General features: G+C 46.9%; 1 protein-coding gene across 4 annotated transcripts in view; it reads right to left on the bottom strand.

The window, feature by feature from the left end:
- LOC109900487 (serine/threonine-protein kinase DCLK2) overlaps positions 1 to 23153 on the bottom strand; it is a 117090-nt gene that overhangs the window by 48310 nt on the left and 45627 nt on the right. For all 4 annotated transcript variants that reach the window (XR_004210542.1, XM_031828380.1, XM_031828378.1 and 1 more), the window contains exons 7-9: positions 20724 to 20805; positions 19101 to 19206; positions 18378 to 18435 (exon numbers count right to left, since the gene is read on the bottom strand). Coding sequence is in view for 3 of the 4 variants with exons in the window: in XM_031828380.1 (XP_031684240.1) it covers positions 18378 to 18435; positions 19101 to 19206; positions 20724 to 20805 (246 nt within the window). In the remaining variant the exon portion in view is untranslated. The remainder of the gene's footprint in view (positions 1 to 18377; positions 18436 to 19100; positions 19207 to 20723; positions 20806 to 23153) is intronic.

The following is a 23153-nucleotide window of genomic DNA, read 5'->3' as shown; positions in this document are numbered from 1 at the left end:
GTACTGGGACTGTCAGCAACACTGTCTGATGAGACAGTCTCTGTTGATACATGGTACTGGGACTCCGTCAGCAACACTGTCTGAGAGAACAGTCTCTGTTGATACATGGTACTGGGACTGTCAGCAACACTGTCTAGAGAGAACAGTCTCTCTGTTGATACATGGTACTGGGACTCCGTCAGCAACACTGTCTGAGAGAACAGTCTCTGTTGATACATGGTACTGGGGACTCAGTCAGCACACTGTCTGAGAGAACAGTCTCTGTGATACATTGTACTGGGACTGTCAGCAACACTGTCTAGAGAACAGTCCTTGTTGATACATGTACTGGACTGTCAGCAAACACGTCTGAGAGAACAGTCTCTGTTGATACATGGTACTGGGACTGCTCAGCAACACTGTCATGAGAGAACAGTCTCTGTTGATACATGGTACTGGACTGTCAGCAACACTGTCTGAGAGAACAGTCTCTGTTGATACATGGTACTGGGACTGTCAGCAACACTGTCTGAGAGAACAGTCTCTGTTGATACATGGTACTGGGACTGTCAGCAACACTGTCTGAGAGAACAGTCTCTGTTGATACATGGTACTGGGACTGTCAGCAACACTGTCTGAGAGAACAGTCTCTGTTGATACATGGTACTGGGACTGTCAGCAACACTGTCTGAGAGAACAGTCTCTGTTGATACATGGTACTGGGACTGTCAGCAACCACTGTCTGAGAGAACAGTCTCTGTTGATACATGGTACTGGGACTGTCAGCAACACTTCGAGAGAACAGTCTCTGTTGATACATGGTACTGGGGACTCGTCAGCAACACTGTCTGAGAGAACAGTCTCTGTTGATACATGGTACTGGGACTGTCATCCCCTGTCTGAGAGAACAGTCCTCTCTGTTTGATACATGGTACTGGGAGTAGCAACACTGTCTTGAGAAGAACAGTCTCTCTGTTGATACTGGTACTGGGACTGTCAGCAACACTGTCTGAGAGAACAGTCTCTGTTGATACATGGTACTGGGACTCGTCAGCAACACTGTCTGAGAGAACAGTCTCTGTTGATACATGGTACTGGGACTGTAAGCAACGCTGTCTGAGAGAACAGTCTCTGTTGATACATGGTACTGGGACTGTCAGCAACACTGTCTGAGAGAACAGTCTCTGTTGATACATGGTACTGGGACTCCGTCAGCAACACTGTCTGAGAGAACAGTCTCTGTTGATACATGGTACTGGGACTGTCAGCAACACTGTCTGAGAGAACAGTCTCTGTTGATACAATGTACTGGGACTGTCAGCAACACTGTCTGAGAGAACAGTCTCTCTGTTGATACATGGTACTGGGACTGTCAGCAACACTGTCTGAGAGAACAGTCTCTGTTGATACATGGTACTGGGACTCGTCAGCAACACTGTCTGAGAGAACAGTCTCTCTGTTGATACATGGTACTGGGACTGTCAGCAACACTGTATGAGGAACAGTCTCTCTGTTGATACATGGTACTGGACTCCGTCAGCAACACTGTCTGAGAGAACAGTCTCTGTTGATACATGGTACTGGGACTGTCAGCAACACTGTCTGAGAGACAGTCTTCTGTTGATACATGATTACTGGACTGTCAGCAACACTGTCTGAGAACAGTCTCTGTTGATACATGGTACTGGGACTCCGTCAGCAACAATGTCTGAGAGAACAGTCTCTGTTGATACATGGTACTGGGACTGTCAGCAACAATGTCTGAGAGAACAGTCTCTGTTGATACATGGTACTGGGACTCCGTCAGCAACACTGTCTGATGAGAACAGTCTCTGTTGATACATGGTACCTGGGACTCGTCAGCAACACTGTCTGAGAGAACAGTCCTCTGTTGAATACATGGTACTGGGAACTGTCAGCAACACTGTCTGAGAGAACAGTCTCTGTTGATACATGGTACTGGGACTGTCAGCAACACTGTCCTGAGAGAACAGTCTCTTGTTGATACATGGTACCTGGGACTGTCAGCAACACTGTCTGAGAGAACAGTCCTCTGTTGATACATGGTACTGGGACTGTCAGCAACACTGTCTGAGAGAACAGTCTCTGTTGATACATGGTACTGGGACTGTCAGCAACACTGTCTGAGAGAACAGTCTCCTGTTGATACATGGTACTGGGATGTCAGCAACACTGTCTGAGAGAACAGTCCTCTGTTGATACATGGATACTGGGACTCCGTCAGCAACCATGTCTGAGAGAACAGTCTCTGTTGATACATGGTACTGGGACTCGTCAGCAACACTGTCTGAGAGAACAGTCTCTGTTGATACATGGTACTGGGACTGTCAGCAACACTGTCTGATGAGAACAGTCTCTGTTGATACATGTACTGGGGACTGTCAGCAACACTGTATGAGAGAACAGTCTCTGTTGATACATGGTACTGGGACTGTCAGCAACACTGTCTGAGAGAACAGCCTCTGTTGATACATGGTACTGGGACTAGTCAGCAACACTGTCTGAGAGAACAGTCCTCTGTTGATACATGGTACTGGACTCCGTCAGCAACACTGTCTGAGAGAACAGTCTCTTGTTGATACAGGTACTGGGACTGTCCAGCAACACTGTCTGAGAGAAAGTCCTCTTGTTGATAACATGGTACTGGGGCTTCAGTCAGCACACTGTCTAGAGAACAGTCTCTGTTGAGTACATGTAATGGGACTGTCAGCAACACTGTCTGAGAGAACAGTCCTCTGTTGATACATGGTACTGGGACTGTCCAGCAACAACTGTCTAGAGAACAGTCTCTGTTGATACATGGTACTGGGACTGTCAGCAACACTGTCTGAGAGAACAGTCTCTCTGTTTGATACATGGTACTGGGACTGTCAGCAACACTGTCTGAGAGAACAGTCCTCTGTTGATACATGGTACTGGGACTGTCAGCAACACTGTCTGAGAGAACAGTCTCTGTTGATACATGGTACTGGGACTGTCAGCAACATGTCCTGAGAAACAGTCTCTGTTGATACATGGTACTGGGGACTCGTCAGCAACACTGTCTGATGAGAACAGTCTCTGTTGATACATGGTACTGGGACTCCGTCAGCAACACTGTCTGAGAGAACAGTCTCTGTTGATACATGGTACTGGGACTGTCAGCAACACTGTCTGAGAGAACAGTCTCTGTTGATACATGGTACTGGGACTGTCAGCAACACTGTCTGAGAGAACAGTCTCTGTTGATACATGGTACTGGGACTGTCAGCAACACTGTCTGAGAGAACAGTCTCTGTTGATACATGGTACTGGGACTGTCAGCAACACTGTCTGAGAGAACAGTCTCTGTTGATACATGGTACTGGGACTGTCAGCAACACTGTCTGAGAGAACAGTCTCTGTTGATACATGGTACTGGGACTCCGTCAGCAACACTGTCTGAGAGAAACAGTCTCTGTTGATACATGGTACTGGGACTGTCAGCAACACTGTCTGAGAGAACAGTCTCTTGTTGATACATGGTACTGGGACTGTCAGCAACACTGTCTGAGAGAACAGTCTCTGTTGATACATGGTACTGGGACTGTCAGCAACACTGTCTGAGAGAACAGTCTCTGTTGATACATGGTACTGGGACTGTCAGCAACACTGTCTGAGAGAACAGTCTCTGTTGATACATGGTACTGGGACTCCGTCAGCAACACTGTCTATGAGAACAGTCTCTCTGTTGATACATGGTACTGGGACTGTCAGCAACACTGTCTGAGAGAACAGTCTCTGTTGATACATGGTACTGGGACTGTCAGCAACACTGTCTGAGAGAACAGTCTCTGTTGATACATGTACTGGGACTCGTCAGCAACACTGTCTGAGAGAAACAGTCCTCTGTTGATACATGGTACTGGGACTGTCAGCAACACTGTCTGAGAGACAGTCTCTGTTGATACATGGTACTGGGACTGTCAGCCAACACTGTCCTGAGAGAACAGTCTCTGTTGATACATGGTACTGGGACTGTCAGCAACACTGTCTGAGGAGAACAGTCTCTGTTTGATACATGATACTGGGGACTCCGTCAGCATACGCCTGTCTATGAGAAACAGTCTCTGTGATACAATGGTACTTGGGACTGTCAGCAACACTGTCTGAGAGGAACAGCTCTCTGTTGATACATGGTACTGGGATGTCAGCACCGCTGTCTGAGAGAACAGTCTCTGTGATACATGGTACTGGGACTCCGTCAGCAACACTGTCTGGAGAGAACAGTCCTCTCTGTTGATACATGGTACTGGGACTGTAAGCAACACTGTCCTGAGAGGAACAGTCTCTCTGTTGATACATGGTACTGGGGCTCCGTCCAGGCAACACTGTCTGAGAGGAACAGTCTCTCTGTTGATACATGGTACTGTAAGCAACACTTGTCTGACGAGAACAGTTCTATGTTGATACATGGTTACTGGGACTGTCAGCCAACACTGTTCTGAGAGAACAGTCTTGTTGATACCTGGTACATGGGACTCCGTCAGCAACAATGTCTGAGAGACACAGTCTCTGTTGATAATTGGTATGGGACGTAAGCAACACTGGCTGAGAGAACACAGCAACACTGTCTGAGAGATACTGGGACTGTCAGCACCGCTGTCTGAGAGAACAGTCTCTGTTGATACATGGTACTGGGACTCCGTCAGCAACACTGTCTGAGAGAACAGTCTCTGTTGATACATGGTACTGGGACTGTCAGCAACACTGTCTGAGAGAACAGTCTCTGTTTGATACATGGTACTGGGACTGTCAGGCCAACACTGTCTGAGAGAACAGTCTCTCTGTTGATACATGGTACTGGGACTCGTAAGCAACACTGTCTGAGAGAAACAGTCTCTGTTGATACTGGGTACTGGGACTCGTCAGCAACACTGTCTGAGAGAAACAGTCTCTGTTGATACATGGTACTGGGCTCCGTCAGCAACACTGTCTGAGAGAACAGTCTCTGTGATACATGGTACTTGGGACTGTCAGCAACACTGTCTATGAGAACAGTCTCTCTGTTGATACATGGTACGGGGACTGTCAGCAACACTGTCTGAGAGAACAGTCTCTGTTGATACATGGTACTGGGACTCGTCAGCAACACTGTCGAGAGAACAGTCCTCTGTTGATACATGGTACTGGGACTGTCAGCAACACTGTCTGAGAGAACAGTCCTCTGTTGATACATGGTACTGGGGATCCTGTCAGCAACACTGTCTGAGAGAACAGTCTCTGTTGATACATGGTACTGGGACTCGTCAGCAACACTGTCTGAGAGAACAGTCTCTGTTGATACATGGTACTGGGACTCCGTCAGCAACCACTGTCTGAGAGAACAGTCCTCTGTTGATACATGGTACTGGGACTGTAAGCAACCTGTCTGATGAGAACAGTCTCTCTGTTGATACATGGTACTGGGACTGTCAGCAACACTGTCTGAGAGAACAGTCTCTGTGATACATGGTACTGGGACTCCGTCAGCAACACTGTCTGAGAGAACAGTCCTCTGTTGATACATGGTACTGGGACCGTCAGCAACACTGTCTGAGAGAACAGTCTCTGTTGATACATGGTACTGGGACTGTCAGCAGACACTGTCTGAGAGAACAGTCTCTGTTGATACATGGTACTGGGACTGTCAGCAACACTGTCTGAGAGAACAGTCTCTGTTGATACATGGTACTGGGATCTGTCAGCAACACTGTCTGAGAGAACAGTCTCTGTTGATACATGGTACTGGGACTGTCAGCAAACACTGTCTGAGAGAACAGTCCTCTGTTGATACATGGTACTGGGACTGTCAGCAACACGTCTAGAGAACAGTCTCTGTTGATACATGGTAACTGGACTGTCAGCAACACTGTCCTGAGAGAACAGTCTCTCTGTTGATACATGGTACTGGGACTGTCAAGCAACACTGTCTGAGAGAACAGTCTCTGTTGATACATGGTACTGGGACTGTCCAGCAACACTGTCTGAGGAACAGTCCTCTGTTGATACATGGTACTGGACTGTCAGCAACAACTGTCTGAGAGAACAGTCTCTGTTGATACATGTACTGGGACTCGGTCAGCAACGCTGTCTGAGAGAACAGTCTTGTTGATACATGGTACTGGGACTGTCAGCAACACCTGTCTGAGAGAACAGTCTCTGTTGATACATGGTACTGGGACTGTCAGCCACCACTGTCTGAGAGAACAGTCTCGTTGATACATGGTACTGGGACTCGTCAGCAACACTGTCTGAGAGAACAGTCTCTCTGTTGATACATTGGTACTGGGACTGTCAGCAACACTGTCTAGAGAACAGTCTCTGTTGATACCATGGTACTGGGACTGTCAGCAACACTGTCTAGAGAACAGTCTCTCTGTTGATACATGGTACTGGGACTCGTCAGCAACACTGTCTGAGAGAACAGTCTCTGTTGATACATGGTACTGGGACTCCGTCAGCAACACTGTCTGAGAGAACAGTCTCTGTTGATACATGATACTGGGACTCCGTCAGCAACGCTGTCTATAGAGAACAGTCTCTGTTGATACAATGGTACTGGGACTCCGTCAGCAACACTGGTCTGATGAGAACAGTCTCTGTTGATACATGGTACTGGGACTGTCAGCACACTGTCTGATGAGAACAGTCTCTGTTGATACATGGTACTGGACTGTCAGCAACACTGTCTGAGAGAACAGTCTCTCTGTTGATACATGGTACTTTGGGACCTGTAAAGGCAACACCTGTCTGAGAGAACGTCTCTCTGTTGATACAAGGTACTCGGACGGTAAGCAACGGGTACAGGCTGTCTGAGAGAACAGTCTCTGTGATACATGGTATGGGGACCCGTCAGCAACAATGTCTGAGAGAAACAGTCTCTGTTGATCATGGTACTGGGACTGGTCAGCACACTGTCTGAGAGAACAGTCTCTGTTGATACATGGTACTGGGAACTGTCAGCAAACACTGTCTGAGAGAACAGTCTCTGGTTGATACATGGGTACTGGCGACTCCGTCAGCAACACTGTCTGAGACACAGTCTCTCCTGTTGATACATGGTACTGGGACTGTAAGCAACACTCGTCTGGAGAGAACAGGTCTCTGTTGATACATGGTACTGGGACTGTCAGCACACGTGTCGGAGAGAACAGTCTTGTTGATACATGGTACTGGGACTGTCAGCAACATGTCTGAGAGAACAGTCTCTGTTGATACATGGTACTGGGACTGTCAGCATCCCACTTGAGAGAACAGTCTCTGTTGTACATGGTACTAGGGACCTGTACAGCAACACTGCTCCTGAGAGAACAGTCTCTGGTTACGGATACATTGGTACTGGGACTGTCAGCAACGCTGTCTGAGCAGAAACCAGTTCTCTGTTTGATACATGGTACTGGGGCTCCGTCAGCAACACTGGTCCTGAAGAACAGTCTCTGTTGATACATGGTACTGGGACTGTCAGCAACACTGTCTGAGAGAACAGTTCTCTGTTGATTACATGGTACTGGGACTGTCAGCAACACTGTCTTGAGGAACAGTCTCTGTTGATACATGGTACTGGACTCCGTCAGCAACACTGTCTGAGAGAACAAGTCCTCTGTTGATACATGGTACTGGGACTGTAAGCAACACTGTCTGAGAGAACAGTCTCTGTTGATACATGGTACTGGGACTGTCAGCAAACACTGTCTGAGAGAACAGTCTCTGTTGATACATGGTACTGGGACTGTCAGCAACACTGTCTGAGAGAACAGTCTCTGTTGATACATGGTACTGGGACTGTCAGCAACACTGTCTGAGAGAACAGTCCTCTGTTGATACATGGTACTGGGGCTCCGTCAGCAACACTGTCTGAGAGAACAGTCTCTGTTGATACATGGTACTGGGACTCCGTCAGCAACACTGTCTGAGAGAACAGTCTCTGTTGATACATGGTACTGGGACTCGTCAGCAACACTGTCTGAGAGAACAGTCTCTGTTGATACATGGTACTGGGACTGTCAGCAACACTGTCTGAGAGAACAGTCTCTGTTGATACATGGTACTGGGACTGTCAGCAACACTGTCTGAGAGAACAGTCTCTGTTGATACATGGTACTGGGACTGTCAGCAACACTGTCTGAGAGAACAGTCTCTGTTGATACATGGTACTGGGACTGTCAGCAACACTGTCTGAGAGAACAGTCTCTGTTGATACATGGTACTGGGACTGTCAGCAACACTGTCTGAGAGAACAGTTCTCTGTTGATACATGGTACTGGGACTCGTCAGCAACACTGTCTGAGAGAACAGTCTCTGTTGATACATGGTACTGGGACTCGTCAAGCAACACTGTCTGAGAGAACAGTCTCTCTGTTGATACATGGTACTGGGACTGTCAGCAACACTGTCTGAGAGAACAGTCTCTGTTGATACATGGTACTGGGACTCGTCAGCAACACTGTCTGAGAGAACAGTCTCTGTTGATACATGGTACTGGGACTGTCAGCAACACTGTCTGATGAGAAACAGTCTCTGTTGATACATGGTACTGGGACTGTCAGCAACACTGTCTGAGAGAACAGTCCTCTGTTGATACATGGTACTGGGACTGTCAGCAACACTGTCTGAGAGAACAGTCTCTGTTGATACATGGTACTGGGACTGTCAGCAACACTGTCTGAGAGAACAGTCCTCTGTTGATACATGGTACTGGGACTCGTCAGCAACACTGTCTGAGAGAACAGCTCTGTTGATACATGTACTGGGGACGTCAGCAACACTGTCTGAGAGAACAGTCTCTGTTGATACATGGTACTGGGATTGTCAGCAACACTGTCTGAGAGAACAGTCTCTGTTGATACATGGTACTGGGACTGTCAGCAACACTGTCTGAGAGAACAGTCTCTGTTGATACATGGTACTGGGACTCCGTCAGCAAAACTGGTCTGAGAGAACAGTCTCTGTTGGATACATGCGTACTGGGACTGTCAAGCAACACTGTCTGCAGAGAACAGTCTTGTTGATACATGGTAGCTGGGATGTCAGCCAACACTGGTCTGAGAGAACAGTCTCTGTTATACATGGTACTGGGGACTCCGTCAGCAAAACACTGTCTGAGAGAACATCCTCTGTTGCATACATGGTACTGGGACTCCGCCAGCAACACTGTCTTGAGAAACAGTCTCTCTGTTGATACATGGTACTGGGACTGCTAAGCAACACTGTCTATGAGAACAGTCTCTGTTGATACATGGTACTGGGACTGTCAGCAACACTGTCTGAGGAGAACAGTCTCTCTGTTGATACATGGTACTGGGACTGTCAGCAACACTGTCTGAGAGAACAGTCTCTGTTGATACATGGTACTGGGACTTGTCAGCAACACTGTCTGAGAGAACAGTCTCTGTTGATACATGGTACTGGGATGTCAGCAACACTGTCTGAGAGAACAGTCTCTGTTGATACATGGTACTGGGACTGTCAGCAACACTGTCTGAGAGAACAGTCTCCTGTTGATACATGGTACTGGACTGTCAGCAACACTGTCTGAGAGAACAGTCTCTGTTGATACATGGTACTGGGACTGTCAGCAACACTGTCTGAGAGAACAGTCTCTGTTGATACAATGGTACTGGGACTCGTCAGCAACACTGTCTGAAGAACAGTCTCTGTTGATACCATGGTACTGGGACTGTCAGCAACACTGTCTGAGAGGAACAGTCTCTGGTTGGATACATAGAAGGCTCTGTTGATACTGGGACTCGTCAGCAACACTGTCTGAGAGAACAGTCTCTGTTGATACATGGTACTGGGACTGTCAGCAACACTGTCTGAGAGAACAGTCTCTGTTGATACATGGTACTGGGACTGTCAGCAACACTGTCTAGAGAGAACAGTCTCTCTGTTGATACATGGTACTGGGGACTCCGTCAGCAACACTGTCTGAGGAACAGTCTCTGTTGATACATGGTACTGGGACTGTCAGCAACACTGTCTAGAGAACAGTCTCTGTTGATACATGTACTGGGACTGTCAGCAACACTGTCTGAGAGAACAGTCTCTGTTGATACATGGTACTGGGACTCGTCAGCAACACTGTCTGAGAGAACAGTCTCTTGTTGATACATGGTACTGGGGACTCGTCAGCAACACTGTCTGAGAGAACAGTCTCTGTTGATACATTGTACTGGGACTGTCAGCAACACTGTCTCAGAACACAACACTGTCTAGAGAACAGTCTCTGTTGATACATGGTACTGGGACTGTCAGCAACACTGTCTGAGAGAACAGTCTCTGTTGATACATGGTACTGGGACTGTCAGCAACACTGAGAGAACAGTCTCTGTTGATACATGGTACTGGGACTGTCAGCAACACTCTGTCTGAGAGAACAGTCTCTGTTGATACATGGTACTGGGACTTGTCAGCAACACTGTCTGATGAGAACAGTCTCTGTTTGATACATGTACTGGGACTGTCAGCAACACTGTCTGAGAGAACAGTCTCTGTTGCTACATGTACTGGACTGTCAGCACCGCTGTCTGAGAGAACAGTCTCTGTTGATACAATGTACTGGGACTGTCAGCAACACTGTCTGAGAGAACAGCCTCTGTTGATACATGGTACTGGGACTGTCAGCAACACTGTCTGAGAGAACAGTCTCTGTTGATACATGGTACTGGGACTGTCAGCAACACTGTCTGAGAGAACAGTCTCTGGTACTGGGACTGTCAGCAACACTGCTGAGAGAACCAGTCTCTGTTGATACATCGTACTGGGATTGTCAGCAACCACTGTCTGAGAGAACAGTCTCTGTTGATACATCGTCTGGGACTGTCCAGCAACACTGTCTATGAGAACAGTCTCTGTTGATACATGGTACTGGGACTGTCAGCAACACTGTCTGAGAGAACAGTCTCTGTTGATACATGGTACTGGGACTGTCAGCAACACTGTCTGAGAGAACAGTCTCTGTTGATACATGGTACTGGGACTGTCAGCAACACTGTCTGAGAGAACAGTCTCTGTTGATACATGGTACTGGGACTGTCAGCAACACTGTCTGAGAGAACAGTCTCTGTTGATACATGGTACTGGGACTGTCAGCAACACTGTCTGAGAGAACAGTCTCTGTTGATACATGGTACTGGGGCTCCGTCAGCAACACTGTCTGAGAGAACAGTCTCTGTTGATACATGGTACTGGGACTCCGTCAGCAACACTGTCTGAGAGAACAGTCTCTGTTGATACATGGTACTGGGACTGTCAGCAACACTGTCTGAGAGAACAGTCTCTGTTGATACATGGTAACTGGGACTGTCAGCAACACTGTCTGAGAGAACAGTCTCCTGTTGATACATGGTACTGGGACTGTCAGCAACACTGTCTGAGAGAACAGTCTCTGTTGATACATGGTACTGGGACTGTCAGCAACACTGTCTGAGAGAACAGTCTCTGTTGATACATGGTACTGGGACTCCGTCAGCAACACTGTCTGAGAGAACAGTCTCTGTTGATACATGTACTGGGACTGTCAGCAACACTGTCTGAGAGAACAGTCTCTCTGTTGATACATGGTACTGGGACTGTCAGCAACACTGTCTGAGAGAACAGTCTCTGTTGATACATGGTACTGGGACTGTCAGCAACACTGTCTGAGAGAACAGTCTCTGTTGATACATGTACTGGGACTGTCAGCAACACTGTCTGAGAGAACAGTCTCTGTTGATACATGGTACTGGGACTGTCAGCAACACTGTCTGAGAGAACAGTCTCTGTTGATACATGGTACTGGGACTGTCAGCAACACTGTCTGAGAGAACAGTCTCTGTTGATACATGGTACTGGGACTGTCAGCAACACTGTCTGAGAGAACAGTCTCTGTTGATACATGGTACTGGGACTCCGTCAGCAACACTGTCTGAGAGAACAGTCTCTGTTGATACATGGTACTGGGACTGTCAGCAACACTGTCTGAGAGAACAGTCTCTGTTGATACATGGTACTGGGACTGTCAGCAACACTGTCTGAGAGAACAGTCTCTGTTGATACATGGTACTGGGACTGTCAGCAACACTGTCTGAGAGAACAGTCTCTGTTGATACATGGTACTGGGACTCCGTCAGCAACACTGTCTGAGAGAACAGTCTCTGTTGATACATGGTACTGGGACTGTCAGCAACACTGTCTGAGAGAACAGTCTCTCTGTTGATACATGGTACTGGGACTGTCAGCAACACTGTCTGAGAGAACAGTCTCTGTTGAACAAGTCCTCTGTGATACTGGGGCTCCGTCAGCAACACTCGTCTGAGAGAACAGTCTCTGGTTGATACATGGTACTGGGACTCCGTCAGCAACACTGTCTGAGAGAAACAAGTCCTCTCTGTTGATACCTGGTACTAGGGGACTTGTCAGACAACAGCTGTCTGAGAGAACCAGTCTCTGTTGATACATGGTACTCGGGACTGCCGTCAGCAACACTGTCTTGAGCGAACAGTCTCTCTGTTGATCACATGGTACTGGGAACTGTCCAAGGCAACACTGTCTGAGAGACAGTCTCCTGTTGATACATGGTACTGGGACTGTCAGCAACACTGTCTGAGAGAACAGTCTCTGTTGATACATGGTACTGGACTGTCAGCAACACTGTCTGAGAGAACAGTCTCTGTTGATACATGGTACTGGGACTGTCAGCAACACTGTCTGAGAGAACAGTCTCTCTGTTGATACATGGTACTGGGACTGTCAGCAACGCTGTCTGAGAGAACAGTCTCTGTTGATACATGGTACTGGGGACTCGTCAGCACACTGTCTGAGAGAACAGTCTCTCTGTTGATACATGGTACTGGGACTGTCAGCAACACTGTCTGAGAGAACAGTCTCTGTTGATACATGCGTACTGGGACTGTCAGCAACAATGTCTGAGAGAACAGTCTCTGTTGATACATTGGTACTGGGACTCCGTCAGCCACACTGTCTGAGAGAACAGTCTCTGTTGATACATGGTACTGGGACCTGTCAGCAACATGTCTGATGAGAACAGTCTCTGTTGATACATGATACTGGGACTCCGTCAGCAACGCTGTCTATGGAGAACAGTCTCTGTTGATACAATGGTACTGGGACTGTCAGCAACACTGTCTGAGAGAACAGCCTCTGTTGATACATGGTACTGGGACTGTCACGCACCGCTGTCTGAGAGAACAGTCTCTGTTGATACATGGTACTGGGACTCCGTCAGCAACACTGTCTGAAGAGAACAGTCTCTCTGTTGATACATGGTACTGGGACTGTAGCAACACTGTCTATGAGAACAGTCTCTCTGTTGATACATGGTACTGGGGCTCCGTCAGCAACACTGTCTGAGAGAACAGTCTCTGTTGATACATGGTACTGGGACTCCGCCAGCAACACTGTCTATGAGCACAGTCTCTGTTGATACAATGTACTGGGACTGTCAGCAACACTGTCTATGAGAACAGTCTCTCTGTTGATACATGGTACTGGGGACTGTCAGCAACACTGTCTGAGAGAACAGTCTCTGTTGATACATGGTACTGGGACTGTCAGCAACACTGTCTGAGAGAACAGTCTCTGTTGATACATGGTACTGGGACTGTCAGCAACACTGTCTGAGAGAACAGTCTCTGTTGATACATGGTACTGGGATTGTCAGCAACACTGTCTGAGAGAACAGTCTCTGTTGATACATGGTACTGGGACTGTCAGCAACACTGTCTGAGAGAACAGTCTCTGTTGATACATGGTACTGGGACTCCGTCAGCAACACTGTCTGAGAGAACAGTCTCTCTGTTGATACATGGTACTGGGACTGTAAGCAACACTGTCTGAGAGAACAGTCTCTCTGTTGATACATGGTACTGGGACTGTAAGCAACGCTGTCTGAGAGAACAGTCTCTGTTGATACATGGTACTGGGACTGTCAGCAACACTGTCTGAGAGAACAGTCTCTGTTGATACATGGTACTGGGGCTCCGTCAGCAACACTGTCTGAGAGAACAGTCTCTGTTGATACATGGTACTGGGACTCCGCCAGCAACACTGTCTATGAGAACAGTCTCTGTTGATACAATGTACTGGGACTGTCAGCAACACTGTCTATGAGAACAGTCTCTCTGTTGATACATGGTACTGGGGCTCCGTCAGCAACACTGTCTGAGAGAACAGTCTCTGTTGATACATGGTACTGGGGCTCAGTCAGCAACACTGTCTGAGAGAACAGTCTCTGTTGATACATGGTACTGGGACTCCGCCAGCAACACTGTCTATGAGAACAGTCTCTGTTGATACAATGTACTGGGACTGTCAGCAACACTGTCTATGAGAACAGTCTCTCTGTTGATACATGGTACTGGGACTGTCAGCAACACTGTCTGAGAGAACAGTCTCTGTTGATACATGGTACTGGGACTGTCAGCAACACTGTCTGAGAGAACAGTCTCTGTTGATACATGGTACTGGGACTGTCAGCAACACTGTCTGAGAGAACAGTCTCTGTTGATACATGGTACTGGGACTGTCAGCAACACTGTCTGAGAGAACAGTCTATGTTGATACATGGAACTGGGATTGTCAGCAACACTGTCTGAGAGAACAGTCTCTGTTGATACATGGTACTGGGACTGTCAGCAACACTGTCTGAGAGAACAGTCTCTGTTGATACATGGAACTGGGATTGTCAGCAACACTGTCTGAGAGAACAGTCTCTGTTGATACATGGTACTGGGACTGTCAGCAACACTGTCTGAGAGAACAGTCTCTGTTGATACATGGTACTGGGACTGTCAGCAACACTGTCTGAGAGAACAGTCTCTGTTGATACATGGTACTGGGATTGTCAGCAACACTGTCTGAGAGAACAGTCTCTGTTGATACATGGTACTGGGACTGTCTGCAACACTGTCTGAGAGAACAGTCTCTGTTGATACATGGTACTGGGACTCCGTCAGCAACACTGTCTGAGAGAACAGTCTCTCTGTTGATACATGGTACTGGGACTGTAAGCAACACTGTCTGAGAGAACAGTCTCTCTGTTGATACATGGTACTGGCACTGTCAGCAACGCTGTCTCAGAGAACAGTCTCTCTGTTGATACATGGTACTGGGGCTCCGTCAGCAACACTGTCTGAGAGAACAGTCTCTGTTGATACATGGTACGGGGACTCCGTCAGCAACACTGTCTGAGAGAACAGTCTCTGTTGATACATGGTACTGGGACTCCGCCAGCAACACTGTCTATGAGAACAGTCTCTGTTGATACAATGTACTGGGACTGTCAGCAACACTGTCTCAGAGAACAGTCTCTCTGTTGATACATGGTACTGGGGCTCCGTCAGCAACACTGTCTGAGAGAACAGTCTCTGTTGATACATGGTACGGGGACTCCGTCAGCAACACTGTCTGAGAGAACAGTCTCTGTTGATACATGGTACTGGGACTCCGCCAGCAACACTGTCTATGAGAACAGTCTCTGTTGATACAATGTACTGGGACTGTCAGCAACACTGTCTATGAGAACAGTCTCTCTGTTGATACATGGTACTGGGACTGTCAGCAACACTGTCTGAGAGAACAGTCTCTGTTGATACATGGTACTGGGACTGTCAGCAACACTGTCTGAGAGAACAGTCTCTGTTGATACATGGTACTGGGACTGTCAGCAACACTGTCTGAGAGAACAGTCTCTGTTGATACATGGTACTGGGATTGTCAGCAACACTGTCTGAGAGAACAGTCTCTGTTGATACATGGTACTGGGACTGTCAGCAACACTGTCTGAGAGAACAGTCTCTGTTGATACATGGTACTGGGACTCCGTCAGCAACACTGTCTGAGAGAACAGTCTCTCTGTTGATACATGGTACTGGGACTGTAAGCAACACTGTCTGAGAGAACAGTCTCTCTGTTGATACATGGTACTGGGACTGTAAGCAACGCTGTCTGAGAGAACAGTCTCTGTTGATACATGGTACTGGGACTGTCAGCAACACTGTCTGAGAGAACAGTCTCTGTTGATACATGGTACTGGGGCTCCGTCAGCAACACTGTCTGAGAGAACAGTCTCTGTTGATACATGGTACTGGGACTCCGCCAGCAACACTGTCTATGAGAACAGTCTCTGTTGATACAATGTACTGGGACTGTCAGCAACACTGTCTATGAGAACAGTCTCTCTGTTGATACATGGTACTGGGGCTCCGTCAGCAACACTGTCTGAGAGAACAGTCTCTGTTGATACATGGTACTGGGACTGTCAGCAACACTGTCTGAGAGAACAGTCTCTGTTGATACATGGTACTGGGACTGTCAGCAACACTGTCTGAGAGAACAGTCTCTGTTGATACATGGAACTGGGATTGTCAGCAACACTGTCTGAGAGAACAGTCTCTGTTGATACATGGTACTGGGACTGTCAGCAACACTGTCTGAGAGAACAGTCTCTGTTGATACATGGAACTGGGATTGTCAGCAACACTGTCTGAGAGAACAGTCTCTGTTGATACATGGTACTGGGACTGTCAGCAACACTGTCTGAGAGAACAGTCTCTGTTGATACATGGTACTGGGACTGTCAGCAACACTGTCTGAGAGAACAGTCTCTGTTGATACATGGTACTGGGATTGTCAGCAACACTGTCTGAGAGAACAGTCTCTGTTGATACATGGTACTGGGACTGTCAGCAACACTGTCTGAGAGAACAGTCTCTGTTGATACATGGTACTGGGACTCCGTCAGCAACACTGTCTGAGAGAACAGTCTCTCTGTTGATACATGGTACTGGGACTGTAAGCAACACTGTCTGAGAGAACAGTCTCTCTGTTGATACATGGTACTGGGACTGTAAGCAACGCTGTCTGAGAGAACAGTCTCTGTTGATACATGGTACTGGGACTGTCAGCAACACTGTCTGAGAGAACAGTCTCTGTTGATACATGGTACTGGGGCTCCGTCAGCAACACTGTCTGAGAGAACAGTCTCTGTTGATACATGGTACTGGGACTCCGCCAGCAACACTGTCTATGAGAACAGTCTCTGTTGATACAATGTACTGGGACTGTCAGCAACACTGTCTATGAGAACAGTCTCTCTGTTGATACATGGTACTGGGGCTCCGTCAGCAACACTGTCTGAGAGAACAGTCTCTGTTGATACATGGTACTGGGGCTCCGTCAGCAACACTGTCTGAGAGAACAGTCTCTGTTGATACATGGTACTGGGACTCCGCCAGCAACACTGTCTATGAGAACAGTCTCTGTTGATACAATGTACTGGGACTGTCAGCAACACTGTCTATGAGAACAGTCTCTCTGTTGATACATGGTACTGGGACTGTCAGCAACACTGTCTGAGAGAACAGTCTCTGTTGATACATGGTACTGGGACTGTCAGCAACACTGTCTGAGAGAACAGTCTCTGTTGATACATGGTACTGGGACTGTCAGCAACACTGTCTGAGAGAACAGTCTCTGTTGATACATGGAACTGGGACTGTCAGCAACACTGTCTGAGAGAACAGTCTCTGTTGATACATGGTACTGGGACTGTCAGCAACACTGTCTGAGAGAACAGTCTCTGTTGATACATGGTACTGGGACTGTCAGCAACACTGAGAGAACAGTCTCTGTTGATACATGGTATTGGGACTGTCGGCAACACTGTCTGAGAGAACAGTCTCTGTTGATACATGGTACTGGGACTCCGTCAGCAACACTGTCTGAGAGAACAGTCTCTGTTGATACATGGTACTGGGACTGTAAGCAACACTGTCTATGAGAACAGTCTCTGTTGATACAATGTACTGGGACTGTCAGCAACACTGTCTGAGAGAACAGTCTCTGTTGATATATGGTACTGGGACTGTCAGCACCGCTGTCTGAGAGAACAGTCTCTCTGTTGATACATGGTACTGGGACTGTCAGCAACACTGTCTGAGAGAACAGTCTCTGTTGATATATGGTACTGGGACTGTCAGCACCGCTGTCTGAGAGAACAGTCTCTCTGTTGATACATGGTACTGGGACTGTCAGCAACACTGTCTGAGAGAACAGTCTCTGTTGATACATGGTACTGGGACTCCGTCAGCAACACTGTCTGAGAGAACAGTCTCTGTTGATACATGGTACTGGGACTGTCAGCAACACTGTCTGAGAGAACAGTCTCTGTTGATACATGGTACTGGGACTGTCAGCAACACTGTCTGAGAGAACAGTCTCTGTTGATACATGGTACTGGGACTGTCAGCAACACTTACATTAATTCACTACGTTACAACCTGGGTTGCTGAGCTCAGCTGCTATTGGGTGACATAGTCAAAGAAATACAGTGGCAACAACATATTCTCTCTCTCGCTCTCTCCCTCTCGCTCTCTTACCTTTCCACTGCACTTGGCCTTGTCAATTATCTTCAGTGCATACTCCTTCCCAGTGGACCTATAAAGACATACAGCAACACTAGTCCTTCAAATCATGGTATATTGTATTTACTGTCCTTCAAACCTACCCAAATCATGTGCAACCATCTGCCAAACCATTACATTTTTTAACAAGTTTGAAAGGCACTTTTGTGTGTTTCATCAAACTAAGATTCTAAGTTCTACCCAACAGTAGACTGAACAGTGTTGCATCCCCATACACAGACATAGGCTGACACATCAGACAGTGCGTGATGGTATATTGGAGCGTCTAGCCCTTCTGATTAGAGGAAGGAGTCTGCTCTCTGTATATTACAGACAAACTGCTGAGTCAGAAGGGAAACGGTAATGAAGTGGATTTCATGGGCTGAACCCCAGACACACGCACATACACAAACAGTAAATGCTTACTTAAATTCTATAAATGCCTGCTGACATTAAGCCTTAGAAGCAGTTATGACATGTGCCGTGGCGCTTATTAAGTCACATTGAAAGCTACTGATCAACGTGGTCATTTATAAATAGGGCTTTTTAAGTCCAACAGCCTAGTGAACATTCATGACAAATATGAAAGTACAATTGGTATGCTATGAAACTTCCGGTCAAGCGAGAAGTTAAAATTAAAATAAGGTTTTAAATCCATCAATGAGATGTAAAGAAATGTAATATTCTAAATTTACATACCGTTCTACACAGTCTTTCACCACGGCAAAGTTTCCGTCTCCTATGACCTTGCCGACCTTGTACTTATCCAGGACGGTTGTGATAGAGCTACAGCTGTTGCCGTTAACTGATGAGGAGAGATGTGTTACAACGTGTCTCAATTGTCTCAATGCTTAAAAATCATTCTTTAACATGTCTCCTCCCCTTCATCTACACTGATTGAAGTGGATTTAACAAGTGACATCAATAAGGGATCATACATTCACCTGGATTCACCTGGTCAGTCTGTCATGGAAAGAGCAGGTGTTCATAATGTTTTAGACATTCAGTGTAGAATGACGTACAATACCTACAAGTACTTACTCTGGTAAAACTCTGGTAAAACTCTGGTAAAACTTGCATTGCAGTGAAATGAATATCTCTTCGGAGTTTCCACAACTTATGTTAAGACAAAGCGGCTGAAATAAAGGATCAAGGCGTTTTAATCTAATCAAAGTATAAAGTCATTAATTGCCCATTAACCCAGGCAGCCTAGCTCCTACCCTAGAACTAATGTCTGGCCTCTCCTAAAGAGGAACCAACAATATTATGCAGACACACAGCCCAAGGACGTGTTGATACCGCCTGGCTGTCTCACGCAGAAGCACACAGATCTTTTCACTTGTTCTCCACATCACACTTCTCTGTCCCTCTGTTGTGAGTGCTGCTGTGATGCGGCACGTGTCGCTGAGTAAGCAATTCTAATATAACAACCTGAACCTGCATTAAGGCCCTAGGGGGGGATTGGGGATGCATTGGGCCACGTGTTTAGGGGTGAGTGAGTGCAGGCAGGAGCTGTGAGAGTTGGCACAGAGACAGGATGACACAGGGTAAAGAGAGGAGAGGAGGAGTGGAGAGGGGAGTGGAAGAAGAGAAGGGAGGAGTGGAGAGGGGAGTGGAAGAAGAGGAGAAAGGAGGCTAGGAGAACAGAAGAAGAGAAGGGAGGAGTGGAGAGGGGAGTGGAAGAAGAGAAGGGAGGAGTGGAGAGGGGAGTGGAAGAAGAGAAGGGAGGAGTGGAGAGGGGAGTGGAAGAAGAGGAGAAAGGAGGCTAGGAGAACAGAAGAAGAGAAGGGAGGAGTGGAGAGGGGAGTGGAAGAAGAGGAGAAAGGAGGCTAGGAGAATAGAAGAAGAGAAGGGAGGAGGGGAGAGGGGAGTGGAAGAAGAGGAGAAAGGAGGCTAGGAGAACAGAAGAAGAGAAGGGAGGAGTGGAGAGGGGAGTGGAAGAAGAGGAGAAAGGAGGCTAGGAGAACAGAAGAAGAGAAGGGAGGAGGGGAGAGGGGAGTGGAAGAAGAGGAGAAAGGAGGCTAGGAGAACAGAAGAAGAGAAGGGAGGAGGGGAGAGGGGAGTGGAAGAAGAGAAGGGAGGGGAGGAGAAAGGAGGCTAGGAGGACAGAAGAAGAGAAGGGAGGAGGGGAGAGGGGAGTGGAAGAAGAGGAGAAAGGAGGCTAGGAGAACAGAAGAAGAGAAGGGAGGAGGGGAGAGGGGAGTGGAAGAAGAGAAGGGAGGGGAGGAGAAAGGAGGCTAGGAGGACAGAAGAAGAGGAGAAAGGAGGCTAGGAGAACAGAAGAAGAGAAGGGAGAGGTTGAGAGGAGAAGGGGACACCTACCCTCAGGACTCATGTTATAGGCCAGCTCCAGACTGTGTGAAGACCCGTTAACATTGGTGGCAGACGTGTGATGTGGCGGAATCTGGAAAGGAGGAGAGAAAGAAAGTAAGAGATGAAGAGAGGAGGGAAGGAGAGAAGAAGAAGAAAACAGAGGTCAGCATCCTTCCCCTTTCAGCCACCAAGTCAAAACCTGGACACACGCATCACCATAGCAACTATAAATATCAGAAATGGGGCACACAATGGATTAGAGGTCAAGGTTAACTGGGCCAAGGTTAGCTGGGCACAATTGTTGGTAACGCGACTCCCAATCCAAAGCTCTGTTTTGACATCAATACTAGCAGGGTGATCAAAATAGCCAGTTACATCTCCAGAGTAATACAACAGGACAGGTCCGCTTCATAACATCGATCCAGAACGAAGCCCTGGGATCTAGGGACATTGACCAATGGTTTTGCTTTAAGTAGCATGCATTTGAAAACCAATATAATGCCATGACAGAGTGTGTCAGGATAACTAGCCCATGGATCCCCGTAGTGTTTTATAGTGCTTCAGAGTTCTGACAGGAAACTGATACAAAACACCCCCGCAATTAAATGGTATAGTTTGGTACTGGCACTTACCCTGTATATGGCTTACATTCTTCGGTTAGTTTTTTTCTTCTCTTATTTCTTGTGGGGTTTTTTGTTCTACTATTTTGATATTGAATACTGCACTGCTGGGAAGGGCTAGCAAGTTAAGCATTTCACTGTACTTGTGCAGGCCTTTTGAATGTATTTTCATTGACTGATTTCCTTATATGAACTGTAACTCAGTCAAATCTTTGACATTGTCGCATGTATATTTTTGTTCAGTATAGTTTGGTAAGAAAATGTTTGATATTCGACTTTATAATCCATTTTTAGATACAGTCGTATGAAAAAGTTTGGGCACCCCTCTGAAGCTGCATAATAATTTACTCTGTCGTCACAGAAAATGATCACAGTGGCATGCCATTCATTTTCTAATAAAAGCTGAGAACTGGGGTATTGTCCAGACATAGATTTTTAGTGTAGCCATATTTAGTTGTATGAAATTAAATCAGATGTGAAAAATAGGCTATGCAAAAATGTGGGCACCCTTGTCATTCTGTTGATTTGAATACCTGTAACTACTTAGCACTGATTCATTGGAACACACAATCTGGTTTGGTGAGCTCATTAAGCCTTGAACTTCATAGACAAGCGCATCCAATCATGAGAAAAGGTATTTAAGGTGGCCGATTGCAAGTTGTTGTTCTCTTTGACTCTCCTCTGAAGTGGCAACATGGGGGCCTCAAAACAACTCTCAAATGACCTGAAAACAAAGATTGTTCAACGTTATGGTTTAGAGGAAGGCTACAAAAAGCTATCGCAGCGATTTAAGCTGTCAGTGTCCACTGTGAGGAACATAGTGAGGAAATGGAAGACCACAGGCACAGTTCTTGTTAAGGCCCGAAGTGGCAGGCCAAGTAAAATATCGGAGAGGCGAAGGATGGTGAGAACGGTCAAACACAGCCCACAGACCACCTCCAATGACCTACATCATCATCTTGCTGCAGATGGTGTCACTGTACATCATTCAACAATTCAGCGCACTTTGCACAAGGAGAAGCTGTATGGGAGAGTGATGCGGAAGAAGCCTTTTCTGCACACACGCCACAAACAGAGTCGTATGCAAACGCACATTTGGACAAGCCAGCTTCATTTTGGAATAAGGTGCTGTGGACTGATGAAACAAAGATTGAGTTATTTGGTCATAACAAGGGACGTTATGCATGGCGGCAAAAGAACACAGCATTCCAAGAAAAACACTTGCTACCCACAGTAAAATTTGGTGGGGGTTCCATCATGCTGTGGGGCTGTGTGGCCGGTACTGGGAATCTTGTTAAAGTTGAGGGTCGCATGGATTCCACTCAATATCAGCAGATTCTTGGGAATAATATTCAAGAATCAGTCACAAAGTTGAAGTTACGCCGGGGCTGGACATTTCAACAAGACAACGACCCAAAACACTGCTCAAAATCTACCCGGGCATTTATGCAGAGGAACAAGTACAATGTTCTGGAATGGCCATCCCGGTCCCCAGACCTGAATATCATTGAGAATCTGTGGGATGATTTGAAGTGGGCTGTCCATGCTCGGCAACCATCAAACCTAACTGAACTGGAGATGTTTTGTAAGGAGGAATGGTCCACAATACCTTCATCCAGAATCCAGACACTCATTAGAGGCTATGGTAAGCGTCTAGAGTCTGTTATTTTAACAAACGGAGGCGCTACTAAATATTGATGTGATATGTCTATTGTGCTGCCCAAATTTATGCACCTGTCTAATTTTGTTTTGATGCATATTGCACATTTTCTGTTAATCCAATAAACCTCATTTCACTACTGAAATATTACTGTGTCCA

This window comes from Oncorhynchus kisutch, linkage group LG7, assembly GCF_002021735.2.
Source record: "Oncorhynchus kisutch isolate 150728-3 linkage group LG7, Okis_V2, whole genome shotgun sequence".
In the NCBI taxonomy this organism is placed as follows: domain Eukaryota; kingdom Metazoa; phylum Chordata; class Actinopteri; order Salmoniformes; family Salmonidae; genus Oncorhynchus; species Oncorhynchus kisutch.
This window is presented reverse-complemented; position numbering and strand designations above follow the sequence as displayed.